General features: G+C 39.0%; 1 protein-coding gene across 3 annotated transcripts; it reads right to left on the minus strand.

Annotated features, from left to right (window-relative positions):
• Nucleotides 1-279: 279 nt before the first annotated feature.
• LOC115728851 (protein GFS12) lies at nt 280-12,531 on the minus strand. 3 transcript variants are annotated; one of them, XM_030659255.2, is made up of 16 exons: nt 12,188-12,528; nt 11,960-12,072; nt 9,354-11,492; nt 8,797-9,124; nt 8,484-8,705; nt 8,255-8,327; nt 7,960-8,165; nt 7,813-7,875; nt 6,552-6,763; nt 6,300-6,411; nt 5,672-6,193; nt 4,363-4,670; nt 4,022-4,265; nt 3,873-3,946; nt 3,511-3,646; nt 280-491 (listed from the first exon to the last, which is right to left on the minus strand). In XM_030659255.2, the coding sequence occupies exons 1-16, from the start codon at nt 12,311-12,313 to the stop codon at nt 342-344; spliced, it is 5,028 nt and encodes a 1,675-aa protein (XP_030515115.1). In that variant the 5' UTR covers nt 12,314-12,528; the 3' UTR covers nt 280-341. The 3 variants fall into 3 exon arrangements, with proteins under 3 accessions (XP_030515115.1, XP_048136220.1, XP_048136221.1); XM_048280263.1 differs by lacking the exons at nt 11,960-12,072; nt 12,188-12,528 and having other exon boundaries at nt 9,354-11,201; nt 11,296-11,416; XM_048280264.1 differs by lacking the exons at nt 280-491; nt 3,511-3,646; nt 3,873-3,946; nt 4,363-4,670 and having other exon boundaries at nt 4,123-4,265; nt 12,188-12,531.
• Nucleotides 12,532-13,932: the final 1,401 nt, after the last annotated feature.

Genomic DNA, 13,932 nt, shown 5'->3' on the forward strand with positions numbered 1-13,932 from the left:
AACGATGTTGACTGACAAAGGTAACACATAGAATCAACTCAACTATGGATTAATCGTACTATTTTATGTTAATTTTTGGCTAAGTAGTACTTGCAGTGGCTCGTGGTGTCTAATGATGAAGTGGCGCTGATGGATCGAGCAATATTGCTTGTTCATATGAAATACCGAAGAGTCCGCCTAAGACCCTGCGGGGGATTGACCATTTCCATGAACCTCCAAAACTTCGTCATTTCTCAGATAAATTAGTGCCTAAGAAAGGAAGGAGTGAAGAAGGTAAACGACAAATGGAGGAGATCATTTGAAAGAACTAGCATTTGAATTTACAGAAGAGAAGCCAAAACTTAACAACATATTCGCAGATAGCCATCTTCTGTTCCAACAAGAAACAAACGGGAGAAAGGAAGAATACTTATACTGGACAATGTTGACAGATTTTTAGTTCCCTGATCTCCGACATGGAGTTTCTGAGGTAAAATGCGGTGCACCCCATCCTGCGGTGGGCATATACGTGAATTGTCAAAATGTAAATCATGCTACAACAAGAAAATGAATCATAAACCCTTGAAAGACAAATCAGTGGTATCAAATTATGTTTCCCTATCGATCATGTAATGACCGTAGAAATCGAAAACATTCTTCCTTCACATAATCGCAATGCGGGATGTATCAAAAACTGCAAGCGGACTTTTGATGTTACTTTTTTCATCAATGACGATATTTATATAAAAAGCATAGGAATTGAAGAACTTGAGGACATACTTCCATTCCTCAGTAGCAGAACCCACAATGTGAAGACGACTTTATATGTGTGTGAAAAAGTCAATCTATCTATCAAAAACTCCTAGCTGGAGTACTGACTCAGTTATTCCCTTCTTGTTTTACTTATCTCATTTCCACCTTTCTGGTTCATACCAAACATGCTCTGAATAATGTTTAAAAACCAGCTGCCCGCAAAAAGTAGCTTCTCAGAGCCACTTTACTCTCTTTCCAATGGAGGAACACAAGACAAAAGACGGATCACACAACAGGTTCACAGAAGTAATGAGTAAGATGTTGATTAAGGCTACTAATGAAGGATTTATTAGTGGTTTCAGTGTTGGCAATGCCAGTAAAGAAGTTTCCGCATCTCGTCTTTTATGGGCGAATGTCACCATAATATTCTTGGATAATGACATTCAACAAATTCAGCACCTAAGAGGGATACTGTACTACTAAGATTTGAGGCAGTTTCGGGAATGAAAGTGAACTTGTATAAAGGTGAATTAAGTCCTCTGGGCGAGAATGTACATGCGCAAGGAATGTCCTGCATTCTTGGTTGTAAGGTTAGTGTTACTGAAAAAGTACCTCGGATTGCCATTGGGATCCACTTTGAGTCGGGCATTGGAAGCACATAAGGCAAGGATGGATGCTTTCAAGAACAGAACTTTGAGTGGGAAATGGTAGGTATACCATGTTGTGGGATGACAATGTTGTGGAGACACTGCTTTCAAAGATCTATTTCCAGGTATGTTTGCACTAGCAAGAAAAAAGAGAGCTGGGGTGGCTGATCGTTGGAAAGACTAACAATAAGCGAATGGTGGGTTGAGATTGACATTTTAGTTAGGGCTCAAGATTGGGAGCTCGAAGCTTACTCAAATTTTTTTGAGTAGTATTGAGCAATGTCGGATGTGGGAGATGGTGATAGACTACGGTGAAATTGTTGCACCCATGGAACTTTTTTCTGTTAGATCCTATTATCCAGACTCATCTCTACTCAGATGCAACTATAACAAAGCACACTGTGTGAATTCTATCTGGAAACTCACATTGCGTTCCCTTGAAGCTTCCTTTTTCGCTTGGAAGCAGCTAGGGAACATAATGTTACTACGGATAACCCTCAGAAGTAAGGAAAAAACTGATTAATAGATAAACTTTTTTGCACAAGTGAAAAGGAGAGTGCAAATCACTTACTTTTACATTGTGGATGGACAAAAAAATATTCGGACTACGATGTTTGCGGTTTCAGGAGTATATTGGGCGATTTCAAGCATTGCGTGACATGAACTTTGGGCTTGTAGAGAGACTCAGTTTATTTATTTATTTATTTATTTATTTTTTTGGTCAAATAGAGAGACTCAGTTCATGTGTTGGAAAGAAGCATTTTCCTAAGGTGATTCCTCTGCTTATTTTTCGGGCTAATTTGGAGATAGACAAGGAGTCAAATCCTCTTGGGAATTGCTTTTGGGAACCATTGGTTGTGCACTCTTCACTAATGGTATAGCAGGAAAGTTCAATTTCATATAATTAGTTTGTTGGAGATGTTACAAAAAGTCTTTTACCCTAAACTAATTTTTTTGACCACGAAAAACCTCAAATTGGTATACTAATGACAAATTGACCTTTCGTTAAATTGGGTTAATATCGCGAAAAATCCCAAATTGATACACCTGTGATAAACAGAGGGTAAAAACCCTAAACTGGTATACATATGAACAACCGTGCTATCTAACTCAGCAATTAACTTTAACGAAAACTAACGGAAGATATATTTATCACGGGTATACCAATTTGGGGTAAATTTGTCACAAGTGTATCGGTTTGGGATTTTTTGTGATCAAAAAAATAATTTGGGATAAATTTGTCATTGATGTACCGGTTTAGGGTTTTTTGTGGTATTAACCCTAACTTTAATAACAAGCAAATTTAGATCATTAAAATTTGTTTAAATCCGGAAACTTCAATTATAAACTTCACTGGTTAATTGCATATAATATGAACAAAAGGTTATAGTCAAATAGTGCATTAAAAGAATACAAACATTGACCTAAAATTATCAATTAATTAAGATTATAATAACCTAATAAATAAGGTAAGAATAATACATATAAATACTTATGGAACGATATTTTATTATAGTAAATTTGGTTTAGAAAATTAAATTAATTTATTAAATTAACTATATTATAAATATGCATATTGTTGCTTGTTTCTTTAGGAGTAATAATACACATTTATTTAATAAACGATCTGAAACAGCACTCTAAATTTAACAGAGAGAATCAACACTATTTTAAATGATATGGTTCTTGTTTGTTAATTATCATTTTATAAAGGATATTTGCTAACTTATGTTATGATTAATATGCTATAAAAAAATTATACTTAAAAGCAAATGCCATTACATTTAAACTTGTAACAATATTATGGGAATGCAGAATCCATTCGCTTCCCACAATATTTATCTCACCAATAATAAACAAAATCCCCACTCCATTACAATATCACAACTTACTGAACAAAGATTTCAATTCCCATATATTTTCATCTTCTCATTTCATTCCACTCCATCGTACCAAAGCAAAATGACAATAGTTAAGGATGAAACCTTAATCTAATATACTGCTTATGCAAAACATTTATTGGCCAAGTGTCCACATGACTCGACAAGGAAATATTCACATGTAATGTTATTATTATTGGCATTAACTCTTGGCTGGAAAAATATGCAACAAAATAAACTATTTTACATACCTCATTGCCAGACTTCGACAAAGACGAAAGCCCAATCTTGTTTCTAGAGATCGATATGACATCTTGACCCCACAGCGCGAAACCAGACACCCCATCTGTATGGCCTCTATACACAGCAAGCTGGGACGAGGAATTCCTACGAATTAAGCTTTACATAAATGAGAGAAACAGCTTGAACATGCATAGACTTTTTGCACAATAGCACATTTGACTAAGAAAGGTATCAAATAAAGAGAGGGGTCCATTCAACCATTGGCACACTTTAAAAGGAAAAAAAAACACAGTTAACGAAAGCCAAATAATTAAACACAAAGCAACTAAGCGATGTAGACATAAAAGAAGAAAAGATATAAAGGCCGTACCTTCTCATATCCCAAACTCGCAAGGTCTTGTCAAGAGAGCTAGAAACAATCAAATTGGCCTCCAATGCAGCAACCTGCACTTAGCATTGTAATTAGCAACTGGCAGTCTGGTACAGACCAAAAGAAATTTCTCTAGGAATCTGAAGTACCTTTGTTATGTATCCATCATGAGCTCGCCAAGAGGCAACTATATCACCAGTCCTCATGTCAAATAGTCGACAATGACCAGAACTTAACCCAGCTGCAATCCAAGAAGGTGAAGCAGATGTGCTCTTTGGAAACCTTCCATCAGATTCAGAGGAGCAAATGGCCGAGACAAGAGAGGGAAAACCAGATTCAACAGATTCACCCTTCCATAAATGAAGCTTTTGACCTTTGGAAACATCAATAAATCTGTCAAGCAGGGTAGACGTTAAAAAAAATAATACATATGAAGACAAAGGCTTTGATATATGTCATCCTCTATTGCAAACTGACAATTACTTATCACCTGAGAGAACCATTTCCAGTTCCAGCTACTAGTTTTTCACTAAATTCTAGATGATGCATGCAAGTGTACAAGCTCCCATCAAATGCACTGGTCAGTATCCCACTTGATAGTGTACTGGAGTTCAGCATATTGATCTGGTCATTGCTGACGCCTGATGCAGTTATCATTGGACTAGCAAAGTGTGCAGAATCTGTTGATGCTTCGGCAAAAACAGACGTAACCTTCCCACTTCGGCCACTCCATACATGTATGTTTCCATCACAAGATGCCATCAGTCCACCAGATAAGACACATATGTCATTTACAACCTGTTTAATACCACCATGAACAATAAGAAGTGTGGAAAATACCCTACATTACCGGAAAATAGGAAACTCTTAAGACTTCAAATTTGGACAAGTTTAACAATCATGAGTTCAACATGTCTTATACATGGGACTTGATGCCTTTCAAGGCACTCAAGACTTCAGCAATGTGAGGACTAGTGCATCGAGAAAGGAAAGACGGGATAAACGTATTAACGTCATGTTAGACTCATGTTCTTCTCAACAAGATCAGTCATATCATTGTTGTTTCAGTTCATCTAGTTCTGACGAGTCAGTATACAAAGACAAGAAAATGACCACAGTTCCAAAGGAATATTTTTCAAAGAGCAAACAATGCTATGTTACTTCAAGCCCATATGTATAGGAATATTCTCAACAAAGGCGACAAGATTCAACATCACTTCTAGATCTTTGGAAGATCATTGATTTCATCCTCAAAAATGGTCTCCACAACCAAAAGACTCTTTACAAATTTACCTATAATGATGCTCAGTATCCTGTAACAGTAAAACAAAATAAGTTTGTGATGGCTGCTATGCCCAAGAGAAACTCTTCCTAGGCTAGAGATAATCTGAAAACATGTACAATCCTACTACAACTCATTAGGGAGAAGAAAAAGGCTTGATTTTTGAAAAAAGAAAGGAGAAATTGAGCTAGGATTCATGAAAACACATCTTAGAAGCAAGGCTGTTAGATCTAGAACCATTCCAACTGAAGATCGAGAACATCTATCAATTATATGATTTGAAGTCGTAGTCTGACTCTAACCCGTTACAAAATGTGACCCTTCTTCCTCTCTTTCCTCTCACCCCCACTTCCCAACATCACATGCAAAAGTACAAAGATTTCTTACTTGCAGATGCTCGAGTATAGCTCATGAGGAGCTACCTGGAGCTTCCCAGGCAAAGAAGCTACCAAAATTAGGAGGCTAAACAGCATGCATGTGCTATTTGACACTTAAAAAAGTAGTATCAGAAACCAACCTCCTCATGCCCATAGTAGCCTGATAAGCAATTCATCCTACTCAGGTCCCACTTCTGGACAGTTCCTTTGAAACCTGGACCAATTCCTGCAGTATAAACAGTAGACTCATCTTGGCACACAGCTAAAGATCTTAGGGCTCCATGATGTGCACGAACCGAATGTATTACAGACGCTCTGATTTTCCATGGAATTTCATCTCTTAGACCTCCTATACGTGCAAGAAACTCAGGTCCATCCCAGCTAATGACTGGACTAGGAAACCAGAACCAATGTTCATGGTGTAAAAGGCTTGAGTTTGCTACGTGCCCATCAGGGAGCCTATCGTCAACTCTGCTATACCTTCTTTGGGGCATCGAGTTTTTCACACCTCTGTTACCCTGTGCTTGGGGAACAGACCATCCAACCCCATTAAGCAACATCTTAGCAGGACTGTACTCGGAAGAAGAGCCTTGACTAATAGAAGGTCTCTTTGCAATAGCATTTTCAGAGCTGCTTCGGGACAACTCTCCTGTACATTCCCACTGTAAGAATGAGAAAATCACATAAAAATTCATTTGGGAAATTTCACATCGTACGAATTTTGGTGTGGAGTAACTAATCAAATTTTAAAAAATAAAGTGAACATGCCTTCCAGTTATGACACCGCAGAAGAAATTGCTCAAGAAGCAACCATGTGGCACAGCATTGGCGGAGTTTCTCTATTCCAAGAAGAGATGCAAATGAAGGATACAGAAGCAACCTGTACATGCCATTACTTAGTAATAGGTAGAGGAACACTAATTTGTTCGCATTACTTGGCGAAGCACACTAAAAGAAGAAATCAGATACCACAATTTACTGTAAAAAAAAAAACTTAATTTGAAAGAAAAAGGCACTTACACAAGGTCTGCACGACTCCCAATTTGAGCCTGCCCATCAATCTTTGCTCTGGAAGGCTTTGAGCTTCTGTCAACAGAGCCGCTAACTCTGCTGGCAGTATCCTGAGAGAAGGCAAGCTCATCAAACAGCTCTTTAAGTTGTGGAAGAACATGAACTGCAGTCAAATCAGGTCCAATCTGCTGACATACTGCCAACAAGGTACTAGCAGCAACCTAGCAAGAGAATAGGATAATGCTTCATTGGATATCTAAAGCAAATATCAGACATGCCAAAAATATCGCACAAAATTATCACGAGATTAGAAAACAAAGGATCCAGATAATGACAAGAAACGATAGAACATTTCTACCATGCAGATAAAAGCAGTGTACTGGAGTGTCAGCATGCTGCTCAAGTCACCGGAAGATTGTGGGTCAACTACTTCCTCTGGTTTGACAATCAGCAGAACTGCTAGACAATCATATTTAGCTACTGGTTTCGCTGGTCCAACAACCAGCAGAACCACTCTATAATCATATTTACCAAAAAAAATTTGTGTCTCAACACATGGCCATTGATTAATACTGGCGAGGTGGTTGAGTGTCAACAGAGTTCACTGAAGATACCCAGGGATCACCACTTACACTCACACCCTTACATGTTTTTCCATTATTTAATGCATTGGGCTGCAGGATCTGCATTAATATATTGTGATGATAAAGACGTCACTTGGTTGAGGAGCAGATCTTTGACTCGGGTTCTTTAAGGTCACTGATTTATATCCTTTCGTCGGCAGCTCCAATGCCGAGCTGAGCCGTTTCAACTGCCCATTTTACCTAGAACCTGGTTCAACCAGGAAAATTGATGAAGGCAGCTTAGATGCTTTAGTTGACCTGGATGAACCAGCTGTTTGGGGCCAGTTTTGAAATAGCAAACGGAAGTAGCATTATCAACAATAACAAACATAGGTTCCTTGGACCAGAAGAGTTTGAGAAGTGAAAAGTCAAAATCTTCACTGGCCAGATGGCCATGCCCACTTAAACTTTTTAATTCAAATTAGGAGACCTGTAGAACAGTGATATTCAAATCCTTACATGCTAAGTAAATACCTTCATGTATAGTATAGAAGATTATGACAGCACATAAACCACTTTAACATCCATTCAGCCAAGAAAATGTATTCTCACATCAGACAAGATACACTGGTCGATTGGAATGACATTTCAACAAACAAAAATATTATCAATACATCACAGAACACCGAAATAGATACTTGAAGCACCTGAAGTACAGAAGTTTCTACATTGGGCTGCATCAGAACGATAACATGTGGACAATTGCAATCCTGCAGGACATTGAACTTTCCGAAGTTATTTCTGAAACATGTATAATGATACTGAGAAAACCAGAATTGGCATGTGGTACATACTTTGATCAGCTCTTTCACAACCAGGTCTTTTGGCAAGAATCCAACTAAACCATGTAATGTTACCAGACAATCGACTAGAGCTAAACCACTCCAACTCTGCACAGGCTCAGGTTTACTCATGGATGAAACATTGAGACAGGAATGGATCACCTGTTTAAGCAATGGCAGCATATGTCTCACAATAAACGAGTCCCCAAGAAGTGCACCTGAAACCAAAGCCAAAACTAATAGCTAACACAATGCACTGTTTAGTTCTATAGAAGACTGCTGTAGAAAAGCCGGAGAACAAACTTACCGATTCTAACAAGGGCATCAATCCCTTCAGGACAGAGTCCTTTCCCGAAGCAGTGAATCAAAGGCAAAACTGTCTGTGTCAAGGCTCAAATCTTTAGTATGCATACTCAAACAGGCATTACATAGGTTCAACATTCAACCAGATGGACCTATCTATAAATGCCAGAACAATGTAAACAAAGCAAAACCTTCAAATAATAGAAGGTGGATAATACTGGGAAGTGTTTAACCTGGTGAACACTTATTGGTATACCGAGCTCTTCGCTAGAACCAATTAACAGCACAGAAGCAGCAGCAGCTGCAGCAGAACTCTTATGTGGAGCAATGTGCAAGTTTGATATGACCAGAGGATGTAATGTTTCCAGATATACATCTTTACCGACCCGATTCCATATCTCTCTCACAAATGTGTCTTGAAGGATAGATACTTTTAAATGTGAATTACCTGCAGTCTGAAAGTATCGTCAAATTAGAAATAAATCGAAATAATAATTCAGAACACAATTGACATGTAAGATGTATAAGATGAAGTTCATATCTAGCCTGTAGAATCTTCTGGATAGAAGGCAAGATTGTTGTCTTTAATGCCAAAGGCATTAGGTATTTTATAAGTTCTTTGAGTACTATACAGGCCCATTCAGCTTCGGTATCTGATGAAGGAGTCACCAAAAGTGGCAAGCAATAGCTAGCACACTTTTGAGCTGCAAATGTCCCCATTGCTTTAAAGGCTCCTTGTTTTGCCAAACTTGCCAGGTATCTAAGACGAGATGCATCTGTCGCCAGAAGCTGAAGCGCAGAAATGAACAAGTAGGAAGACTTGACTGTTGCAGGAAAGTACGGAGATTCCAAAAGAGTTTTGGCCGATGGCCTCCTAATTATTATGCCAAAGAAAAGTACATCAGGTTAAGCGTAGAAAAATGCATTGTCAATCTCATTTACCTGCATTTATAAGGAATTGTAATGGGTTCTTCGTGCATAAGTTGCATATCACATCCTTAGACAAGTGATATTATGTATGCGCCACTATTAAGCACTCAGAGTAGAAGTACTACCAAATAATTTACATCACGAGTTTTAAGAAAGGAAATGCCAAGTATTACCTGTTCGACTCATTCTGGATGCAAGCTTCCACAATCACTTTGGTGTCAGGAGGAAGTTCTTGAAGCAAGCCCGGCAATCTACCATCATTTAGGTACTCAGCCAGAGACACTGGATCGAAAAGTGGCCTCCTTAAATGAAGTTCAGCTAAGACACAACCGACAGAAAATATATCTCTCTCCACACCTGTGGAAGGAGTCTTCGACAAATATAATTTTTGCCTCCAGAGCAGTATCTCTTGGTATCCCACGGAACTTTCATCCTCCACTTCAATGTGCTCAAGAAGATTATTCAGATCAATCCTATGTGGCACTCCATACTTCTGGCTGATATCTCCTTCATCAGTTATGAGTTCTTTAATGCTATCAGTGACCACCCCTTCCATATATGGGATGTTTTTGTTAGAATCCTCATTGAAACAATAGGCTGGATTTAAATGCCTAGCATGTTCAGAAAATGCAAACGCTTCTTCCAGTTCTTGCAGGTTAACAGTTTCAGAAAGAAGACAGTTATCATGACATTGAGACTCAGCTGATCCATTGTCTATGTAGCACATCTTCTTGGAAATAGCCCTGCGCATCGGGTGTGGTTGAGTAAAGAGTTGACGGCGTCCAGCTGGTCTAGGCACTGTAGGGCCTGTTGATGGTAGCATAACGTTCTTGGCTGCAACAGCTGCCACACCTGACATTTTGTACCCAAAGATGATATCTATCCAATTATGGATTTGGCACGACACCCTGTCACTTTCTAATGCATCACGATGCATTTTAATGAATTCCTCAGGGGAACTAGCCCAGGACGGTATAGCCAAATCAGCCATACCATTGTGTATAGAATGAAAAATCTGTGAGTCAAAGTAGAATTCTGGGATGCACTCATCAGGAGTCCACTGGTAAAGTCTTTGCATAGTCGAGGGATATTCATTGGGTTCATACACTGATCGTACGGCCAACCGTAGTACCCTCAAAGGCAGCCTTCTCGCTTTGTAGCTGCAGACGGCCAGTTCAGAAAGGCACTCATCTGACACATGATGAGGGATTTCAGACGTTGAATAGGTGAAATCCAACTGTTCATCCCCTTTAGCTAACCTCCACTTACTCTTGCTTAAATCTCGCCACCCTGTATCAGAATTTTCTTCAGGTTTTGTGCTAAAATCTATTACCCATGGCATTACTGGATAAAATGTATTATCTCCCCACCTTCTCCCAGCCAATCTGTTTAAGATGAGAAGATACTCAAAATTACTTAGCTCCCCCCTCCACCATCGCCGAAATTCGTAATGCCAATCAACAGACTGGGACAGCTTCAACTCTGCATAAAGTCCTTGACACGCACACCCATCCACATTGCAGCTAATCCCAATTTTGTTATTTGGAGGAGTAGTGCATTCCCTGTCCGTCAAGCCTGAGCTGGGCTGATCAAAAATGGAAATCCAGGACCAGTATGACTTCGTCATCATTATACTCGATGGGCAAATATTTCCATGAGTAATGCCTAATCCATGTATATATGCTAGACCAGATAGAATTTGATATATTAGAAACCTTATATCCCATTCAGACATCAAAGTCTCAGGACTATAGTGAAGAATGTTTTCCAAGGTATATGGGGTTTTAGGGAGCACCAAATTAATATGATCAGAAGATTTAAGCATCCCAAGAACAGGAGCTATATTTGGATGCCTCAAACATCCTGGGAAAACATCTTCACCATATGAAGGCACACCAATTAGATTAAGGAAGTTAACACTGTCCCGACCTGTGGCCTTTCCTTCAATTAAGAGACAGAGCGAGAGTAAAACATGATCTTCCAGCGACCCAGACAAGAAGCTAGAAGCAAGTCCCTGGAATCTGGAGTAGCAACAAGGGGCAACATAAGCTATTGGCGCCAATGCAGTAATTGTCCTATCACAAGAATACTTGTAAGAATGTTTACAACCAGTACATTTAGATCCCAATGCCCCAGAGCATGTTCTTCCGCTATCATTCAAAACAGATACAGGTACGCTTTTTGGAGCCTTCTCAGTGGCTTTGCCATCAAATAGCACAGCATTATCATGTTCTTCTTTTGCTTTGGATGAAACCGTAGAAACAATCTCATTGTTGTTCTCTTCTTGAGGATTTTCCCCAGCATACTCATCACTGCACGATGTATCAATTATCAACAGATGGGAAACTCAACAGCACCAGAAACTTCAGAAGAAGCACATCGAGAGAATGATGTGCTTCATCAAAATATGCCCCTAAATCCCCATAAACCTATGCTACTTGACAGTACACCACATACTCGGCACATTCACATGCTCGACACTGACGTACGAAACAGCATAACACCACATTTACTGAGCAAAGCTTCCAAGAAATCAATCTCCCTCCACATACTACATTACGTGTAAGTTGCAAAATCAGGTATGAGAATATCACTGTACCATAAGGATATCTGGACGACTTCCTTGGGAAAGAGAAAAAGTAATAGTTCGAATGAGACCATTATAACCAAGTATGTACCGTTGATCCTGATTCTGAATACTAGCCTAATGAACGAACAAAGCTAAGCATTCCAGCAGAAGTCAAACACGAGGGAAGGATACGAGCTTTGATGATCTTACATGTATCTGGCCAAGCAAGCGTGTCGACGAGCCGGCAAGTAGTGCAAAAAGAACTGCGAAGCGGAAGCGGAAGCGGAAGCCGAAGCTGAAGCCTCGCCGTCAGAGCTCGACATCTGCGACCAAAACACCAATTCCAAAATGATTAACCGAACACCACACGGAGCGCTTGAGCTCCACATGCCGGACACGGGAACAGAGAGCTGGCAAGAGACGGAGGCAGTGCCGGACCTGCACGACGGCGGAGGATCCGAAGGGGAGAGGCGAATCGGAGAGGCCATGGGAGAAGACGAGCTGGTCAGAGAAATCGGACTCGATCCGGCGCTCGAGGCAGCCGAAGCAGAAGCCGCTTTCCATCTTCTTCACCCACTAAACCAACCCCCGTCGCCCCTTCGATGTTCCCTCTGTTGTTGACACTGGCGAGTATCGTGAGCTCTTCAGTTTTTCGGAGTTCGGAGATGACGGGATGTTCTTCGGTTGATTGACAGGTGAAGCGTGCGTTTTCAGTTTCTTTCCCTGCTCTTATGCGCTGAAGTTGCTGCGGGAGAAAGCATTGAAACGCAGCGCGTTTTGGATGCGTTTGTTCATTCACGCGAAAGCTCCATATTTGACAGGTGAATGGAGAAGGGTAGCGACTTGGGAGTTTCTAGAAGGAGAAAATGACTTGTTGCCAGGAAATTTTAATTTGTTAAATTAGTTCAATATACAACGTTATTTTTAAATTTTTAATTTATTCAATACGATTCATAAATTTTTATGCTACTATACAATTTAGTTCTTAAATTATACGAAAACATTCAATGTTGTATTTTCAATTGATTCAAATTAACAAAATTTATTGATTTGACTTTCGGCCAGGTACGTTTGAACGATAGACAAAAGAAACGTGACATGCGGATTATCTAAGTGGGTATTCAACTCAATGATAATGTAATATTTTGTATTTTAGAGTTTAGATTGAACATCTACCAAAAGTTTAAAGACCACGTGAATAAGTTAATAGTTCATAATCGATATCGTATGTTGGGTTAAAATTTAGAGATCATATTGAACAAATTAAAAATTCGACATGACACGTGAGACCAAAGTCCAAAAATCATTTATGTAATTACCATTTTCTCAAAACAAGGAATTTCTGGAGCCTTGGGTTGGGCTTTTCTAGCAATGAATCGAATTCAATCATGTGTAATAGTTTTAGACAAAGTAAAAATGATTGTTAATTATTACTCATGTGTTATTACATAAATATACCTAGTCGATTCGTCATGTACGAATGAAGAGTTTCCAATAATATGGAGTTAATTTATAGACTTAAGAGAATATTTATGTTCTTTAAATAAATATTCAATAATAAATTCTTATAGTACTAATTAAGATAAGTATTGAATTAATAAACATAGATGAAGAGTGATAAATTTATTTCTTCTGTTCTTGTTCCTAAAATGGAAAGCAGATTCAGTATATGAGGATACATTATGTAGCTTAATATTAGAGCTATCAATATGGGTTCATAACCCATTTTTTACCCATATGTTATATAAAGTGGGTTCTAAGTGGGTTGCTAGTTTTTAGAGGGCGCAATAAAAATGAATCCAAAAAGTTGAAACTAAATTAGATGGGTAAAAAATGGGTCACACATAGAACCCACTTTCGACCAACTTTCGACCCATACAGAAAGTAAAATAATCAGTTGGACTTGGGTCACAGATGCATCCGGGTTCATTTTTTCCTCTACGTCACTCTCTCTCTCTCTCTCTCTCTCTCTCTCTCTCTTCAATTCTTCTCTATTTCTAGGTCGCCAAATTCACTAGGGGTGTCAAAAAAGCCTGCGCGACCCCACCCAACCCGACCCGGCTTGGCCCAAAAATTCACCTAATTTTCGGACCTTTTTTAACCGGGCGGCACCAGCTTTTTTTAACACCCATGTTTTCTTTTTAATTTAATTTATTTTTATTTTTTTATATTCTTTCATTCAA

Source organism: Rhodamnia argentea, chromosome 6, assembly GCF_020921035.1.
Source record: "Rhodamnia argentea isolate NSW1041297 chromosome 6, ASM2092103v1, whole genome shotgun sequence".
NCBI classification, from domain to species: domain Eukaryota; kingdom Viridiplantae; phylum Streptophyta; class Magnoliopsida; order Myrtales; family Myrtaceae; genus Rhodamnia; species Rhodamnia argentea.

Excerpts from the sequence above, each read along its gene's own strand:
- LOC115728851 (XM_030659255.2), bottom strand. The coding sequence starts at position 12,313 with ATGGAAAGCGGCTTCTGCTTCGGCTGCCTCGAGCGCCGGATCGAGTCC. Across the intron at positions 8,328-8,483 it reads TACCAATAAGTGTTCACCAG|ACAGTTTTGCCTTTGATTCA; the intron begins GTTAAACACTTC and ends GCCTTGACACAG. Across the intron at positions 6,412-6,551 it reads GGGAGTCGTGCAGACCTTGT|GTTGCTTCTGTATCCTTCAT; the intron begins GTAAGTGCCTTT and ends TGGCATGTACAG.